Here is an 18,775-nt window from a genome sequence, read left to right as displayed (position 1 = left end):
TAGGCCGTCATAGTAAATAAGAATTTGTTCTTAACTGACTTGCCTGGTTAAATAAATAAAAATAAAACACAGTATGAGTAATACCCATAAAGACTAGTGGTCAAACAGGGAAATGGTTACAATTGTTTTTCCACGATTCATTTATCCCATAGGGGATTTTAGAAACACTTAAACTAAGGGCTGTGTTTCATGTAGGCTTACTCTGGCATGCCATTTTGATAACAGTGTAAATCTCTCTAGGACAAGGTTACTTTTATCAATATATTCCCCCCCCCAAAATGAAATGGTAACTAATGTGGCTGTCATAAAGAACTGAAAATGCCATGACGAAACTGCCGAATCGAAGCAAAGGTAAGAATCTCTGGATTAACTATCTAATGTTAGCTAAATCTAGTAATGATTAAATTGGCAACATTTCTTTAAACTGACAATTATGTGAACGGTCTTGTGCAAGTTTTAAATAGACACAATACCTGTTAGCCAGAGATGACGTGCATGAGCTTGCTGGGATTTGTAGTCTTGCATGATGTCTACTTTAATGCTAATTAGCTTCTTTTTTTTCAGATCTGAGAGAAAATAATGCTGAATAAATTGATGAAAGTCACCTTATCTGATATATTTACATTGTTATCAGAACGTCACACCAGGGTAAGCCTTTTCAAAACACAGCCATTGTTTTGATTCTAAATTTCCCTATAGGAAAATGAATAATGGAAAAAACGATTGGAACCATTTATCGGTTTAATCGCTAGGTTTTATAGGTATTATGACACCTCCACTTTGGGGCTCTATGAATAGCAGTTTCTGCCCATCTTCATACTGTACAGTAGCTCAATATGATTTAACTCTGTGATGGACCAAACTTGAGTCTGTCATTTGATATTTATCTAACTAGGTAAGTCAGTTAAGAACAAATTCTTATTTACAATGATGGTCTACCAGTGTCTAAATATGTTTAGTTATTACCATATTTCCTTTCAAGTGCACCCTTGCTCTATACAGTACATCTAACATATTGATGACAGAGCCATGTGGTTATTTCTCTATGGCTCTGCAAGTTTGTTCAAATACAATACAAGAGTTGACTTCATTACCATTTATTGATTAAATCCACCAGATCTAGCATCACCATAATTTCCATGATCCCCAGTCAAAACATGCTATATATACACAGTAAGCATAAAAAATATAAAACATTTGATACTAATATATTTGAACAGCAGTGATCAAATGGAGCAAATAACAATTGTCTGCCTCTGTTCATTTTTAAAATACATTTAACGGGAAACTGGAACAATGTCCCTTTAGAAACCCATAGCGGCCTCAGAGGGATCACATGTGTGTCTTGATATAAGCATTCTAGAAAATAACAGTCAAACAGGAGCTGAAGTGTCACAGTGGAGTGAAGTGGTGTCCTACAGAGCTGAGGGCATGGTGGAAGGTGCATCAGGCCATGCATGCAATGGCTGACACCCCCTTCTGTGTTTAAGAATCTGCAGTCAAAGGACACCACACTAGACACACATGGCCCACACTGTTCAGAATGTCTTCACGGTCACTGCAGGGTGGACACAAGCAGTGAGCCCTTGTGGTTATGGGCATCACTGCAAGATTTCACATGCACCGTGAAGCATCAGAGGCACTTATCACCACAAGACAACTCAATGACCAAGAAAAACTGTCCACAGAAATGTTGGAAAACTATCTGTCTGCGTACTAGATAAATGGCTGACAGCAACTAACTGGGTATCTGGGATATGTAAACACAGTAATATACAGATGTTTAAACCAGCCAAATTAGCGCATTGTGTCAAAATGGCAAGGTAAGTAAGATCCGGATTATAAAACACTAGACATGTAAACTTTACCTTGATCAGGCAACAGGAGGGGTCCAATTGACCTTTACAGAGATTATAGCTTGTATTCCACTAGTTAAAGCCCTGTGTGTGTGTGTTAGGAAGAAAAAGCATACACTGATAACACATCTGAATATTATTATACTTTCTCTATGTACCACTCCTCATAGATATGCATGTAGACTACCGAATTTCCTTATCCCTGACAAAAGAAATTCAGATTAAAGTTGAAATTCAGATGTTGATTTGGTCATTGAACAAAGGCAACATTTTCCCAAAAGAAATGTTTTCATATACTGACAATGTTAATGTATTCAATAAGTAGCTCAACCATCTACAAATTGAACCATGGTAATGACTACAGATTATAATATCCAATCTTTTCATCAATACATAACCAAAGCATCTTAGTTTAGGACTTGTATGATTGAAAACTGCCAGTTTGGTGTAATTTTGCTTGGTATACAGCCCTGTCAAAGCTCAATATAGTCAAACCGCAGAAGCGTAAGGATTGTGTATACACACACACACAAGCAGATATGCACTAATTCATGCAAGCGACAAAAATGCTTCTTTCTCACGTAAAATGGAAAACAGGCCCTTTGCAACACCAGCCGATAAGTCACATGTCAATGTGAAAAAATGTGCCTATCAAATGGCTCTAGGTATAATGTCCTCTAAAATATAGCAATGTGTTCCAGTTCCACAGTGGCTGCCTAACAGGTAACCCAACTAAAACACGCCAGAGTCTGTGGATGGAAGACAAGTTTTAGTCCTTTAACATCTGGCATTCCCTAACATCACTTCAACCTCATTATCATACAACCCTGGTAGAAGTAGTTATAATAATGTCCTCCTTCCCCCCCAAAAATGATCATGTGCAGGTTGAAGGGATATTTGGAAAGGGACATAAATAATCAGTTTAAAGATATGTAAAAAAATAAATAAACTTTCAATACAGTCTTCGCCTCTAACAAGACAGTATGAATCTATACAACTCCATATAAATAGTCTTAAATATTTAACTTTTAAAACATGCTTTCCAATTAATTTCTCAGAGGTTTGATTTTTGTATGTGAAGGACTGGCATAATGTAGTACGCACAGATGTTTGAAATAATGTCCCAGACAGTGCACACCCAATGCATCTTCCAAAACACTATTAGAGACCCTGAGTAAATGATGGACCAAGTATAAATGCTGTGGACAATATGATAAGTGATAAGGCCCTTCTCTCTGTGTGAAAATCTACAGTCCTGTTTTACTATGTAGGCCCAAAAACTGAGTAATGCTATCATTTTGCACATTTTGATTTGATGTCTGAAAAGAAAAATGGTGTGTACAATGTGTAGACTGCAGTTAGCCAGCTTCTTCAGCGTGCCATAACGCTCCTCAGAATGTGATGTAGTTTGTGTCTTTATATCTGGACACCATAGTAGGACACAATCCTAAGGACTGAACAGTCTCTTCACATTCGAGAGCCTTGTTCTTGAAGAATCTGCAAAAGAATATGGTCAGAGTCAAAATAAGACGTTAAGGCCTATTTCAACAGATGTTCCAGAAAACCTTTGACAAAAAGTACTATGAGTTAGCATTTAACAGGCAGGAAGCCTAAAATGTTTTTTTTTTTTTTACCAGGAGACTGGAAAGCGGAGAGACTAAAGCTATGGAGAATTCCATGAACTGCAGAAGCTAGTGACAGGAGGTCATTAAATATTAACGTAGTTTAAATCATTATCGAGGCATTACTCTCGTCTAGATAATGATCAGCGGGATGCTCTCTAGGTAATGGGCTCATAGGGATGAAGGGGCTCTTGGAGAAAGGTTTAAGGCCACAATGGCAGGGGTCTAAGCAAAATCTCACCCATTGTCCCCTTACATTCAAAGGTAGATACATTCATTGGCAAAATGTTTCTAACCATCCTTGTACTTGTCCTCTGCAGGAAATGCAGCATCCATGACCAATAAAAAAATTATGCATGAATTTATATTAGACAAAGCCATGTGAGACAACATGTATACCAAACTTGGTGTAACTCACAATACATGGTTGTAACAATGGTCAGGACAATGGTGAAAGATGTTTTTGTTGCAGTGCTGGGATACTCACCTTGGCCTTTTCACTTGGTTCACTGCTTGTGCCGTATGATTGGTTATGTAGCTCCTTAGAGACAACACACAGGAACTCTGCCTGGTCTTCGTTTCCATAGTTATATGAGGAGCCAATACTGACCAACTGAGGGAGAAAAAAAGGGGGGACCAATGAGAAGGGAAATGTTTCTAAGAGACTACAGAAAGCATGCACACATGGGAAATCTAATATGTCCAACAGCTTGCCAGGCACAGTCAAAACAATGTAACAGTTTACAGTAGACAATTTCTATTCTACTTAGATCTTTAAAAAAAGAAATTATGCTAAAATAACAAACACTGACTTGTCTCGGACACCTGAGCACTTTGAGCTGTTACATTGCTCATTAATGTTTAGTATCCCTTGGATTAGACCACAGGGTGAAATCTGTCATTAAAGTGGTAGTTAATTCAAATAAACAGACTACACTATACAGTAGGTTCCCATTTTCACAAAGCTGCCACGAGCAGAATGCCTAACATTCTATCACATTGCTGGCTCCCAAAAAAGGAAACGTGAGTAGCAGCCTGAGCCCACTCAGGGTCTTCCCCTCAGAGAGAACTCATAACACCCTGCAAGTCTAGAGAAATGCACCTAGTACAGGGTGTCCTCTTGGATGAGCAGAAACAGCAACAACCCCTTTATCTGCTGTTCCATAAACATCAGACAAAATGTAACTCTTGCAACCTGGCCTCTGACAGAAACCAGTGTCTATTTGAACCAGACAACCATAGCGCCTTTCGCGGATGGTCAGACGATTCAGACTTTCACAAAAATAAATACAGTACCACAATAACAGCTGTGTAACCAAATTATGCGGCAAGGTTGTATTTCACAAGGACTACAAATGAAGATGATTATAGTATTTATGTTAAACACTGAACTCAGCATCATCCGTGGACAGTAAATCAACCAACACAAGTGCAGCTGAGAGGAACATTTCTGAAAATAGGAGGCAGAACACTCCCCAATCTCTTCCTTTCAAGATAATTACCTGCTCAAACTTCCAACCATCTGACATGGTGGAAACCATTTGTGTTAGCTCCTCTTCTTGGCACTGCAAGACTCTGTAGACATGTTTTATAGGGAGCTGTAGAGAGAAAAAGAGGCAATGTTAATTCACATGCAACAGAGCAGCAAGTGCTCTCAATAGGCTACATATGAATCTCCCATCCCCCCCAGAGCAAAGCATAGCCAGTATGTGCCAATTCCTGACCTCATCTACCTGGCAAGGGTCAGGAGACTATGGACTAATGCCAATACATCAACAAGACCTAGAAATCCCAGTAGCTTAAGTGGAGCTTGTGCCCAGAGTCATTGCAGTGATAGACCATGTAAACAGAGGTGATCCTTGGGAGGGAGGGAGCTTGCCAAGGATGTGCCTCTGGGCAGTAGTTAGAGGGCCTTAGAGGCCCCAAGGCCACCCCACTGCCCCCTTTAATATCCAGAGCTCTGTATTAGTGAGTACAACAGGACAGTCTCAGGGAAGAAAGAAATCACCCAAATAGCAATGGCAATTTTAGTCAAGCCCACACACCTGAACTGTTTTGCACTCCCTCTCCCTGATTTTGTCTTTAATTAGCCTGATCAAAGAAGGGATATTGTAGAATTCAGCCTCTTCCAGTACACCTTGAGGGGAACAGAATGTATTTAACCAGTTATTAAAACCCTAATCATTGAAAACAACTATATATGCTAATGAGAACTGCTGTGGTTTTAAATGTAACGTGTGATTGTTAGCGTGTGACGTGAAAAAAAGAAAAGAAACGGCAACAAATATGACAGAATGGCACAACTCTTCAGACATGTCCCAGCATATCCCCCCAAGACATTGTCATCATACCTTCCTCGGCAAGGCCTCTATTGAGCACCAGTTTTCCATGCCTCAGGTAGTTGAGCACTGGACCAAAGTACGTTGGGTCCCGGTCTATCAAATAGGCACCCGTTTCATCCTGAAGAAAGAGAAGTCGATAACAATGAGAAAAGCAGATTATCAATAACAAAATCAGGGGAGATACCATTGACGATTTTTGTACAGTGACAAACATTGAAACAGAATTGTGCAATCGCATAATAAGACCATAGCCAATCCATGGATACAACAGCTCTGTGTCCAGAGCTTGGAGCAGCGCCAACATGGGGTAACTGACATTTAGCAGGTCTCATTATCCCTGAAGAATCACCACAGCGGCCTTGCTCCAGCCTTCACACACGCCATCATTAGCAAGAATCAATACAGAGGGCAGATACACCTCCTTACCACATTACATTGGACAAATGAAGATTACAGACATTGAAGAATTTCACCTCAAATTCAAATGAGGAATGCTAATCAGCATAGTTTCGTAAATATCCTAGATAACTATGGGATGAAACTATTCTGCTGGGATACTGGGAATCTTTCAGAGCCCAAGACTCATTGCAAATGCACCTGTATGACCGAGCCAACTTGTCTTGTAAGGTCTTTTGCCAGCTTTTAAATGTCATCCTCCTGTTAAATGATGCATGGTGACCTTTGAGGGTTGGAAATCAGGATGGTAAACACTTTCAACATGTGGATTATCATACTTTCTCTTACAGGGGCAACGCTCCTTTTCCAGAGGGGGAGGGGGGGCTCATTTGCACAATTGTAAATGATAAATTATTATACACACAATTCATTGGTTTTGTCAACAATGTATTCTATGGTCCATTTGCGTGTAGGCGTTATTCTGATATTCACCAGCTAGGTGGCTACAGTAACAGTTTGTGGTTGGCTGGATAACTAACATGCCTGTTAGCGAGCTGACAGATACTAGTACTGTACTATATACACGAATGTTATCTTAGTACGAGTAGAAACGTGCTGTATTCCAAATGATTATTTGTTAGCTACTGTAGATCTGTGGTCAGGAGGGTTATCCAGATTAAAATCAGGAAAACAAACTAACGTTAACGTTATTTAGCTAGTTAGTCAAGTTCTTTGTGAGTTAACGTTGGCCAGCTGAACTAGCTAGCCTGTACTAGTAACGACATTAGTAGCTAACGTTGACCATCTAAGTTAGCTATCCGCTTGGCTTACTTCCTGGCTAAACAACGAAAATATTTAGCTAACTAATTAGTAAATCGGTCTGGATATGCTAGCAAGGTAACGTAAATTAACGTTAGAACATTCACATGATGTGTAAAACAGACAAAGGTTAGCTAGTTAACATTAGCCAACTAGCTAGTAACGTTAACTAGCTAGACAGATATCCGTACCTTGTCAGAGTCGAGGTCGGGGTCGGCCTGGCACAGACGGTACAGGAACGATTTAGAGTCTCGGCACAACGTTTGTCTCGTTGTGAGAAAGTATGTCCCACCGACATTCAGACGGACCCATTTGGATGCCCCGATCCCAGGTGACTGCATTCTCTGTTCCGGAGACAGGGCGGGACACTGGTCAACTGAGCCGCTGGAGTCAGGGCTCTTCTCCGCCATCCCAGCTCCTTGAACCTGGATGTGTCGCTAGCTAAAGTTACAGGAACGGAGTTGAAGCGGGCCGGGAAACTGGGCAAGGCATAGTCATGAAGTACGGCAATCCAAGTTTGACAACCCCCACCCACCGGTTTCCAGTTTGTATTATACATCCGTCAGATTCCACAGTCAAAATTGGCTACAAATATTTTATTTTTTGGTCTTAATTTAAGGTTAGGGTCAGGCATAAGTTTAGCAGTGTGGTTAAAGTTAAGCTTAACTTTAAAATAACATTTGAAGATAATTAAATTGTAGAAATGGGCGGGGTTTATAACTTTGTAGCCACTGAAGCTAGTGATGACCCCTCCCCCCACTCTTCTCATAAGAATCATTTTTGCAGTTGGAACTTCATAACTTCAAAACAGGTTTGGTCCCCAAATAACCATACTGAGCCTTCACTCAAACTAAGTATAAATAAATACAGGACGTTTGCCAAAATCCCACATGCTTTTATTATCAAGCCACCTTATATATATATATGCTGCATTCTTCCAATTAACCATTTCAAACTTGCACACAACAAAATAGGCCAGGCCCACATATATTTATGTAAAACATAACCATGTCACCATCCATAAATAAAATATAGATTGCAGCGAAAAGTAGCAAAATATCATAATTTACCATAATCAACTATTCACATTCAATTGATTTACATTTAAATTATGTAAACATGGACCCGGGACATTATCCAAATGATTACCACATTTGAACTGTTTGGATAACATGAGGATTAATCAGCAAAGGATAGAAGCCTAAAACAAATACAAAATATACATCTTACACTTTACTTGCATCCCATTTTGTAAATCACAGCAATGGTCAGTAGAATAGACAAACAAAATATCTGTCTAACATTTACAGTCAACTTCTCCCAGAAATGAGAACAGTCAAAAACAGGCTACAACATTCTCCTTTGCAATTTTGATGAACTGTTCAACCAACATCTAAGTCAATTCCTAATTTTTAAAGCAGCACCAGCCCATGTGGTTTGACCAAAGTTTATTATCTGCTATAGAAGACAAATAGTTTAAGAGTACCAAGGCCACCATGTCAGACATGAGGCCATCCAAGCCTAACAAATCATCAGTTAGAATAGTTGCAATAGCCATTCTACTTCCTTGAATAATAGGTCCTTTCTATACCAGAATGGCTTTAGACCCAGCTGAATGTATCAAATTCTGCATTACAATGGAACATGCCCTGAACCTGCTGCCCTACAAGAAATCAAATGTGTGGAGTAATAGGGAAACCGACTTGTAAGCTACATTACAGCTAGGTGTTTTCCATCATTTATGAATTAACACCTTCATTCTCTGTCTCCTGTCATTACAGGGTAAGACCCGTCTTCAAAAGATAGTGTACCCAACCTACATGCATGAGTTAAAATGCGTGTTATAGATCTTTTGCCACACTTCTTGAATTTTGTTGCACCATTTGTCAGCATTCCCGCACGGGTCCATCAGATAGTATGTTCTGTTAGGCTGCAAAGAGGAGGATAGGTCACTGTTACTGATAGTTTTATAAAGTGAGTTTTGTTAGCTAAAGTTGAGCTATTAATTGCAATAGACTAATTCATTACTGTATGGACAAAGAAGGTCTTGAAGTTCTTGGCCTCTGGGCGCAGTGCGGGGGACCAGGGGATCTCTCCTTTCAAAACCTTGTTAACGGGGTCCACATAGTAAAGGTGTGGTCCCTCGGTCAACAATAGCTGGCGCCGACGTGCAAACAGCCCCTGTAAAAGCAGAGAGTGATTCTCAGACATAAAAAATAAATCCATTGCCTGTAGGTAAAGTCAGTATGGTTCAAGATGTCCCAAATTGATTCCTGGCAGAAATTGAAAACAACTGCCAGAGGAGGGCAGTATGTTACTTTAGTGTTGGAAGAGTACAGTATCAAGACATTCACTCCTCCCCTTCAAACTGAAAAATAGAACATTACTGCACAGTAATTTAGGATTACATAAATCCTTACCTTCCTTTTGTCCACTGGTCCCATCTTGAGGATCAAATTATTCTCCACAAACTGATTCCTTAAATACATAAAAAAAGTTAATTCCCCAAATCTTTCTTGATACAGTTCACAGTATATCATATTATTGTTGGCGTTGTATTGTCTTTAGGTAAAGTGCTTCATGTTTACAAGATATCAAACATAGAATTGTGTAAATATTGTAAGTAAACATAGGAATCCCAACAGATGAGCATGAGATCATCAACTACAGTATGTGTCAATATTATGGTGAGATAATATTGACAGTTAATCAGTCTTCTGACACTCTGTCCACAAAAACATGTTTTGCTCATGAGTACATCGCTGCAGGCCTACCAGGGGTTTCTGCTCGTCTGCTTCTCAAGCAGTAGCCGCTTCACCTCAGTGGAAAACTGCAGGTCCAGCTCAAAGGAGTTGTTGTCCAGGTCATGAATGTACTGCTCGATGTTGCTGTTGGGCCTTTGTGCGGGGTTGGAGTTGGGGATGGGACTGGGGTTGGCCACAAACAGTGGTTGAAAGGAGCTGGACTGGACAACCTGCATGTTGCTGAACTGGCTGAGGAGGTCATCATACTGTGGATGGAACCACATCATGTTCAGGGTGTTTTCAGTACAGATTACAAAACAAGGACACACCAATTCGACATATTGGTGAAACAATATGTCAACAAGGGTTTGTGTCAACCTTTAATCATAATGTCAAGAGGGGAAAACCTACATTTCCATAATAGTCCTCATCATCCTCAGCCATGGCTGGCAGGTAGGGGGTGAGTTTGGGGGGTGTCTGTAGGTGAAGGTTCTCCCATGTGATGGCCTCAAAGAAAAAATGGGCTCTGAGAAGGTTGTACCCACCCATCTCCTCACAACCTAATCGGTTGGAGGGATCCAAGCACTACCACAAAAATAAAGCAATGCTTAGTTAACAATGACACTCATTGGGTCTTAGTATGGAACTGAGGAACAACATCCGAATGTATTTTAATAATTCATATGATTAGACTCACCAGAAGCTGTTCCACTAGATCCTTTGCATTAGGAAAGAATTTATCAGGAAATTCATACTCCAGTTTAATAATCTTCTGGAATTTCAGGTAGTCATTCCTGGTGAGCAAATAACACCATCAACCACATGGACAGACAGAAGATCATATGAGATTGCAAGGCACATTTTAGGACTTGTGTCATATTGATGTCTTCTATGGGGCTTGATTGCCTGGAAGTGGCAGATGCATACAGTATACACAACTGTCACTGTACTTGGCTTTGAAAGGGCTTTGAGGTAAATGTGTTGGTTTGTAGTTGAACCATGAAGCTGCTGCCATGTGACAGAGTGACTGGGGTTTCTTCAAGCCTCCAGGCACTCAATACACAAACAAGTCATAAACACCACAGCCATAACTTCCTGTTATTTCACACACTGTTTTTAGACAGCGATAACAAATAGACTACATTGTTTACCAAATCACAAAGTGCGCTTCTGCAAAGCCCCCGACAATGACACTTCTCAAATATTTTACCTGAATAAAAGGAAAATAATAATGTATGACACGCAACTTACCCAGCTCTAAATGGCGGTAATCCTGCTACCAACTGGTAGATGATACAGCCTAAACCCCAAAGGTCAGAGCTAAAAGACACCAGAAAACATGACAGATTCGGGTAACTTCTTTCAGTGTTGGGTTGTATCATAGTGATGTGAACATGGCCAGAAATACACCAGTCTTGTTCCCGGCTGCATAAAGCATGGCAAGCGAGGCTAGAAGTGATACAGTAACAGAGAACTACACAGATAACTTGAATGTTGGATTCAAATCAGGGTACTGAATGAATTCGAGTGAAACTACCTTTTGCAGGCAGATTTCTGAGTGAGTAGTTCTGGAGAAACATACTCAGCTGTTCCAACAAAGGAGTTTGCTCTGTCTGCAAAAGAAAACAATCATATGAACTATAAGTATGGACAAATTATTCACATGACACATTTGGTACCTTCACTGAAGATGTCTTTACTCAATTGTGCTTAAAATGGCACTATTGACCTATTAAAATTATATTCTGAGCACTGTATAACTAGAAATTTGCTATAATTTGCCTCCATATCTATGAAGCCCATAGAGACCATTGTGCATGTTCCTATAAATAACACAAACAATTTTGTTAGCCTTTAGAGAGGTATAGATAGATAAGTTAAAGGCAATACGATAAGGGGTAAACAAACCAATGTACTGTACTTAGTCTATCAACAAACTGGAGGAAAATTACACAAAGACAAAGCAATATGTGTTAAATTACTTTGTGTACTATCTGATGAGAGTTGTTTTGCAGTTCCAAAGTCTGTTATTTGAATGTGCATGTCCTCATTCAGTAAAATATTCTCTGGTTTGAGGTCCCTGTAAAGAAAAAGCCACACCACTTAAAACCTTCAAATAGAATTCATATCATGACATTTTAACAAACCTAATGCAGTCTTAAATCTAAGCGCTGGCAATAGCGCAATAGGTTCAGGGATGTGTTAGAAATATTTTTGCCATTTTCACAGCCGGAATTATAACTACAATAGCTGGCAGTGGCGTAAAAGGGCTGGGTTTTGAAGAATGAACAAGTTGTAGGTGTGACGAGGGCTTGGCCACTCACTGGCCAATCAATGCGTTCCATGGCTTAATACGGCATGCGTTTGTCTCAAGTTCTGTTGGTTATTGACAGTCTGTGTTGTCATCACTTCCAATTCGGCTGGAGGCACAGAATATTCTTTCATCCTGGTCCATTTTGGATTGATACTAAAGTGTATTAAATAGCATAGGCTACAGTAACGAGTCTGCTCAATAGCCTATGTTTGGAGTGTTGGAAGTCAACATTGTTTTAATTGGTTTCAATGAGCCTAGCTTATATGTCTTTATGCGTCAAACTTTTCCTGAATAAAAGAAAATACTAGGCTCCTGTAAATTGTATTGTATGTGTGAGGCACGTCCTCAATAAGCGAAATATAGCTTAGGCCTACCATTGATACTGCATTATAGATACTGAATCATTTAAATATGTTTGGAGGAGTGAGTCTTTGGTAACCAGATGAGAGGCACTCTTTGGAGCTGGGCATCAATACTTGGAACAAGTGAAATGAAGTACGCAGGTAGGCATATGTGTGTGTGTTTTAGGATGCGCAGTATATTTTCAAATCAAGTGTCTTTACCCATAGCATTTGCACGTCTATACAAAATACTAGGCTCCTGTCGATTGTATCGTTACCTATGTGCTCGGCAGATTCTCGTTAAATGCTTATATAGTATGCAAGTATGTGCATTGTGAATAATGAAAAAGCAGAGGGCAAAAACTCAAATGTTTACTCAGCGCAAGCGAGCTGATGTTAGTCAGGTAAATTGCCGAACCTGGCATTAGGTCTAGAAAATGCCAGTGTGCCAGTTTTTACATGACGACATTGCAAACTAACGGGCGTTTGACACTTGCGCCTCCTTAGCGGCAGCCGAAAATAGAACCCACAATTTCTAATCAAGGAACATTATAAAACTTCCATAAAAAAAAATAAAAAAAACAATATCAAATAAATGAACGTTTGTCAAACTTAATAATACATTGTGTAATTGGTCTTACCTGTGAATTATGCCTTTAGAATGCAAATACTGTAATGCACATACTATTTCAGCAGAGTAGAATCTAGTGCACGTCTCATCGAAGGAGCCTATTTTGCGAATGTATTTCAGTAATTCCCCATTTCTTGCATAGCTTATGCCAAAATCTAACAGGAGGCCGTTAAGGATAATGGTACTAAGATCACAAAATAGATGAGGCCAGATATTATTATGTAGAAGTCTTGAAGTAGCCCATGTTCTGATCATTTCAAAGGATACACAACCTTTTCGCATCTTGAAATGTGAAGTAGAGCTTGACGATAAATGGATGGTCTAAGCTTGACATGATATCCCTCTCTCGCGTCACGCAATGTGCCTTGTTCTCCTTCCGGATGTGCACCTTCTCCAGAATCTTCACTGAAACACAATTCAAACCGATATGCTTCACTCTGTGTTTATGACTGAATCAAATTCCAGTTTCCTCCCTTCAAAGAGCATTATTGTTCAGCACAAATGCATTTAAGTTATAAGCAGAATCCAGGACAGTCATTTGAATGCCACTTGAGGATCATCAGCATCATGCAACAAGAGAAAACAAATTTGCAGTGTCTTACTAGCATATTCCTTCCCTGTGGCCTGTTCTCTTGCCAGCACAACCTGAAACAAGTTTGCAATCAACAAATATATTTGTCTAACAATCCATCAACCCTTTACCAACAATAGAAAATAAAAGTAATTAATATGACTGCAACTGTAATCTGTAAGCCCCACACACACAAAATACAACACCATAGAAAATGTATGAGGACTTACTGTTGAATAGGATCCTTCTCCTAGAATTCGACCAAATTTGAAGTCCTCTGGCTGCTTTACAAGCTTTGGGGAGGCTTGAGGGCCCTCCATTCCTAGGTGGAGGAACAAACTGGAGTCCAGGTGATTCTTACCATAGAAGGTGGAGGGGAGGAATACAGGATGATGCTGGACAGAATAGGAACGGCATCATACCTTAAAGGATGTACAGAGACAGAAAAACAACAGTCACATAACAAAAAAACAAAGCTACACCACACTTTCCCTCCCCTCTCTCTCTCACACACACACACACAAAGAAAACCACCATACTGCGAGTAACCCACAGCTGATAAACTAGCCTGCTGCTTCCGCACAGGGAGAGTTCTTGTTTATGTTTTTTTTCCATGCATGACTACAGGTGCTGTTCCAATTCCTTGTAATTACCATTTCATTATTCAAGTAAGACTCCAAGAGACAAAGGGTCTTTAATATCTGAGATATCTACTGCAGCCCTCATCCTCCACATACAACACATTCTGTCAAAGATCCCCAAAGCACACACATCCCTCTTTTCAGTTCGCTGCAGCTAGCAACTGGAACGAGCTGCAACAAACACTCAAACTGGACAGATTTATCTCAATCTCTTAATTCAAAGACTCAATATGGACACTCTTACTGACAGTTGTGGCTGCTTTGCGTGATCTATTGTTGTCTCTACCTTCTTCCCCTTTGTGCTGTTGTTTGTGCCCAAGAATGTTTGTACCCTGTTTTGTGCTGCTGCCACGTTGTTTTGCTACCACATTGTTGTCATGTTGTGTTGCTACCATGCTGTGTTGTCATGTGTTGCTGCCATGCTTTTTTATTTAACCTTTATTTAACTAGGCAAGTCAGTTAAGAACAAATTCTTATTTACAATGACAGCCTACCAAAAGGCCTCCTGCTGGGACGGGGGCTGGGATTAAAAATATATTAAATAAAAATATAGGACAAAATACACATCACAACAAGAGACAACACAACACTACATAAAGAAAGACCTAAGACAACAACATAGCATGGGGCAGCAGACAGCCTAGTGGTTAGAGCATTGGGCCAATAACCGAAAGGTTACTAGATTGAATCCCCGAGCTGACAAGGTAAAAATCTGTCGTTCTGCCCCTTAACAAGGCTTAAATCTGTTCCTAGGCCGTCATTTTAAATAAGAATTTGTTCTTAACTGACTTGCCTAGTTAAATAAAGGTTAAATATATATATATTTTTTAAACATTAATAGCTGTTGTTTATCTTATAGAATATTGTCCTGGGACAATCATGAAAATATGGTAGCAAGTTACTTTCATTAATTACTTTTATTAGGCTAAGTGATCGTTGACTTAAGCTACAACAGAAAACACAAGGTTTAGAGACACTGGTGAATGAGTCCATTGAGAGAAGAAACCATCAAAACAATAGAAACACAAGCAGCATGGCGCCCATCCCTAGCAGCACCTATCCAGTTTTTTGTGCAGGGCAGGATTCCCCAACTGGGAATTTGGCCTGCATTTAATTTTATTTACCCCCCAAGTTCTGAGCAACCCCCCCCCCAATGTTTTTAATTGTTGGACATAAAGACTAATAACAACAGCAAATCAGCTCCAAGTAATTTTTAATTTTGGAAATCTGTTCCAAAGTATTCCCACCCATAATAGAGATACTGTATATTTGATCGTATACAAAATGTAAGCAATGTTTTAAATTATAACGTTTTATTGAAATATACAGTACCAGCGAAAAGTTTGGACACACCTACCCATTCAAGAGTTTCTTTATTTATACTATTTTCTACATTGTAGAATAGTCAAGACATCAAGTATGAAATGTTTATTTAAATGTTTTACAATGTAATCTTTATTTAACTAGGCAAGTCAGTTAAGAACAAATGTTTGTTTACAATGACGGCCTACACCGTGATACAGCCTGAAATAGAACCAGGGTGTCTGTAGTGACGCCTCAAGCACTGAGATGCAGTACCTTAGACCGCTGCGCCACTCGGGAGCCCGGTTATTTGTGTTATTTGTGGAAATAACACATATGGAATCATGTAGTAACCAAAAAAGTGACTCCTGTGGCTGGTATCCGGGATGGATGCGCACTGTGTTAAGAAGCAGTGCGGCTTGGTTGGGTTGTGTTGTGTTTCGGAGGACGCATGGCTCTCGACCTTCGTCTCTCCCGAGCCCGTACTGAAGTTGTAGCGATGAGACAAGATAGTAACTACTAACAATTGGATACCACAAAATTTGGGAGAAAAAGGGGGAAAATTCAACAACAAAAAATATATAATTTATATTTTTCAAAGTAGCCACCTTGATGACAGCTTTGCACACTTTTGACATTCTCTCAACCAGCTTCACGAGGTAGTCACCTGGAATGCATTTCAATTAACTTTTTAAAAGTTAATTCCTGGAATTTCTTTCCTTCTTAATGCATTTGAGCCAATCAGTTGTGTTGTGACAAGGTAGGGGTGGTATACAGAAGATAGCCCTATTTGGTAAAAGACCAAGTTCATATTATATCAAGAACAGCTCAAATAAGCAAAGAGAAATTACAGTCCATCATTACTTTAAGACATGAAGGTCAGTCAATGCGGAACATTTCAAGAACTTTGAAAGGTTTTTTCAAGTGTAAAAACCATCAAGCTCTATGATGAAAATGGCTCTCATGAGGACCGCCACATGAAAGAAAGACCCAGAGTTACCTCTGATGCAGAGGATAAGTTCATTAGAGTTAACTGCACATCAGATTGCAGGCCAAATAAATGCTTATCAGAGTTTAAGAAACAGACACATCTCAACATCGACTGTTCAGAGGAGACTGCGTGAATTAGGCCTTCATGGTCGAATTGCTGCAAAGAAACCCCTACTGGAGGACACCAATAAGAAGAAGACTTGCTTGGGCCAAGAAACACAAGCAATGACCATTAGACCGGTAGAAATCTGTCCTCATGATGAGTCCAAATTTGAGATTTTTGGTTCCAACTGCCGTGTCTTTGTGAGACGCAGGGTAGGTTAATGGAGGATCTTCGCATGTGTGGTTTCCACTGTGGAGCATGGAGGAGGTGGTGTGATGGTGCTTTGCTGGTGACACTGTCACTGATTGATTTAGAATTCAAGGCACACTTAACCAGCATGGCTACTACAGCATTCTGCAGCGATATTCCATCCCATCTGGTTTGTGCTTAGTGGGACTATCATTTGTTTTTAAACAGGAAAATGACCCAACACACTTCCAGGATTTGTAAGGGCTATTTGACCAAGAAGGAGAGTGATGGAGTGTTGCATCAGATGACCTGGCCTCCACAATCACCCGACCTCAACCAAAATGAGATGGTTTGGGACAAGTTCGACCACAGAGTGAATGAAAAGCAGCCAACAAGTGCTCAGGATATGTGGGGACTCCTTCAAGATTATTGGAAAAGTATTCCAGGTGAAGCTGGTTGAGAGAACGCCAAGCGTGTCCAAAGCTGTCATCAAGGCAAAGGCTGGCTACTTTGAAGAATCTCAAATATTATATTTATTACATTTGTTTAACACTTTTTTGTTACTACATGATCCCTTATGTGTTATTTCATAGTTTTGATGTCTTCACTATTATTCTACAATGTAGAAAATAGTACAAATAAAGACAAAACCTTGAATGAGTAGGTGTGACCAAACTTTTGACTGGTACTGTATATTTGAATAAAACATAATAATTTCAATGTTTGGGCTTCTTGCGGTACATTTTTAGTCTACGAATGATCACATAACAATAATACATTACTGAAAATAAACTCTTTAATCCCACCCCTCAGCCACGCTCAGCCCATCCCACCTATCACCATAGACCACTCTCGTTTGGTTTCTAAGTGCCATATATTTTTCAATTGTGCTGTGATGTTTTACATACATTTTGAACCTTTCTAATCGTATAGTATCAACAGATTGTGAGCCAAAGATAAAAACCTTTCCTACGAGTATTATTATATTATTTATTGACTGACTGGATAAATAAATCAATTGTGCGGCAGTTTTTACATGACGAAATTGCAAACAAACACTGTCTAACATGCTTTCGACACTTGCAACTCCTTAGCCGAAAATAGAGCCCACAATTTCTAAACAAGAAACATAAAACTTCCATTAAAAGTTATTCAAAGATACAAAAATATTTTTTAAAAATCATGTTTATGTCAAACTTAATAATACATAGTGAAATTGGTCTTACCTGTGAATTATACCTTTAGAATGCAAATAGTGTAATGCACATACTATTTCAGCAGAGTAGAATCTGGTGCACAAATGATTTGTTGTTATTTTCTGGCCCCCTGACCATCCACTCAAGAAAAAAACAGAAACAGCCTGTGACTGAATCTAGTTGATAATCCCTGATGTAGGGTACTTTCCACTCCAGACACCTGCCACAGAAGACAGTGCTCCAACAACACCATGACAAAACTATAAACCACAGAAACCAGAAGGGTATGTCCCTTTGCACATAGAAATGTACAATTTAGAAGAAAACAGCTCTTACTGTAAAAACAAAAAAGTTAATAATTAACTGGGACAATCAAAGCCATCTGTCCTAGAGACAGGAAATCATAGCCTAGTCTAACCTCCAAAGCAGTAAACAAGCCAATAAACATAAATTACCTGTGTTCTAGGAAACTTAAACACAAGGTCATGAATCTGTATTTTTAAACAACGTTATTTTATGAACGGATTAAGATCATTGTGGTTTCCTGTTGTGACACGTCTTGCCTAGGTGAGAAAGAGAGCTTCTTTAAATGTTTGTGTTCAAGCTTATCCATAGAGCCCCACAGTGGAGGTGTCATAATACCCATAAAACCTAGCGGTCAAACATGGAAATGGTTAGAATCGTTTTCTACCATTCATTTTTCCCAAAAGGGATTTTT

General features: G+C 39.5%; 1 protein-coding gene and 1 pseudogene across 1 annotated transcript; both read right to left on the bottom strand.

Moving 5' to 3' along the window:
* Positions 1-1,081: 1,081 nt before the first annotated feature.
* Positions 1,082-7,804, bottom strand: LOC115104195 (BTB/POZ domain-containing protein KCTD5-like). Its single transcript, XM_029625469.2, has 6 exons — positions 7,227-7,804; positions 5,830-5,938; positions 5,524-5,615; positions 4,981-5,076; positions 3,966-4,091; positions 1,082-3,353 (listed from the first exon to the last, which is right to left on the bottom strand). The coding sequence occupies exons 1-6, from the start codon at positions 7,443-7,445 to the stop codon at positions 3,324-3,326; spliced, it is 672 nt and encodes a 223-aa protein (XP_029481329.1). The 5' UTR covers positions 7,446-7,804; the 3' UTR covers positions 1,082-3,323.
* Positions 7,805-7,909: 105 nt separating this feature from the next.
* LOC115104194 (3-phosphoinositide-dependent protein kinase 1-like) lies at positions 7,910-18,559 on the bottom strand (annotated as a pseudogene).
* Positions 18,560-18,775: the final 216 nt, after the last annotated feature.

This window comes from Oncorhynchus nerka, linkage group LG21 (assembly GCF_034236695.1).
Source record: "Oncorhynchus nerka isolate Pitt River linkage group LG21, Oner_Uvic_2.0, whole genome shotgun sequence".
Classification (NCBI taxonomy): Eukaryota; Metazoa; Chordata; class Actinopteri; order Salmoniformes; family Salmonidae; genus Oncorhynchus; species Oncorhynchus nerka.
The sequence above is the reverse complement of the archived record's forward strand: the minus strand, read 5'-3'. Positions and strand labels throughout refer to the sequence as shown.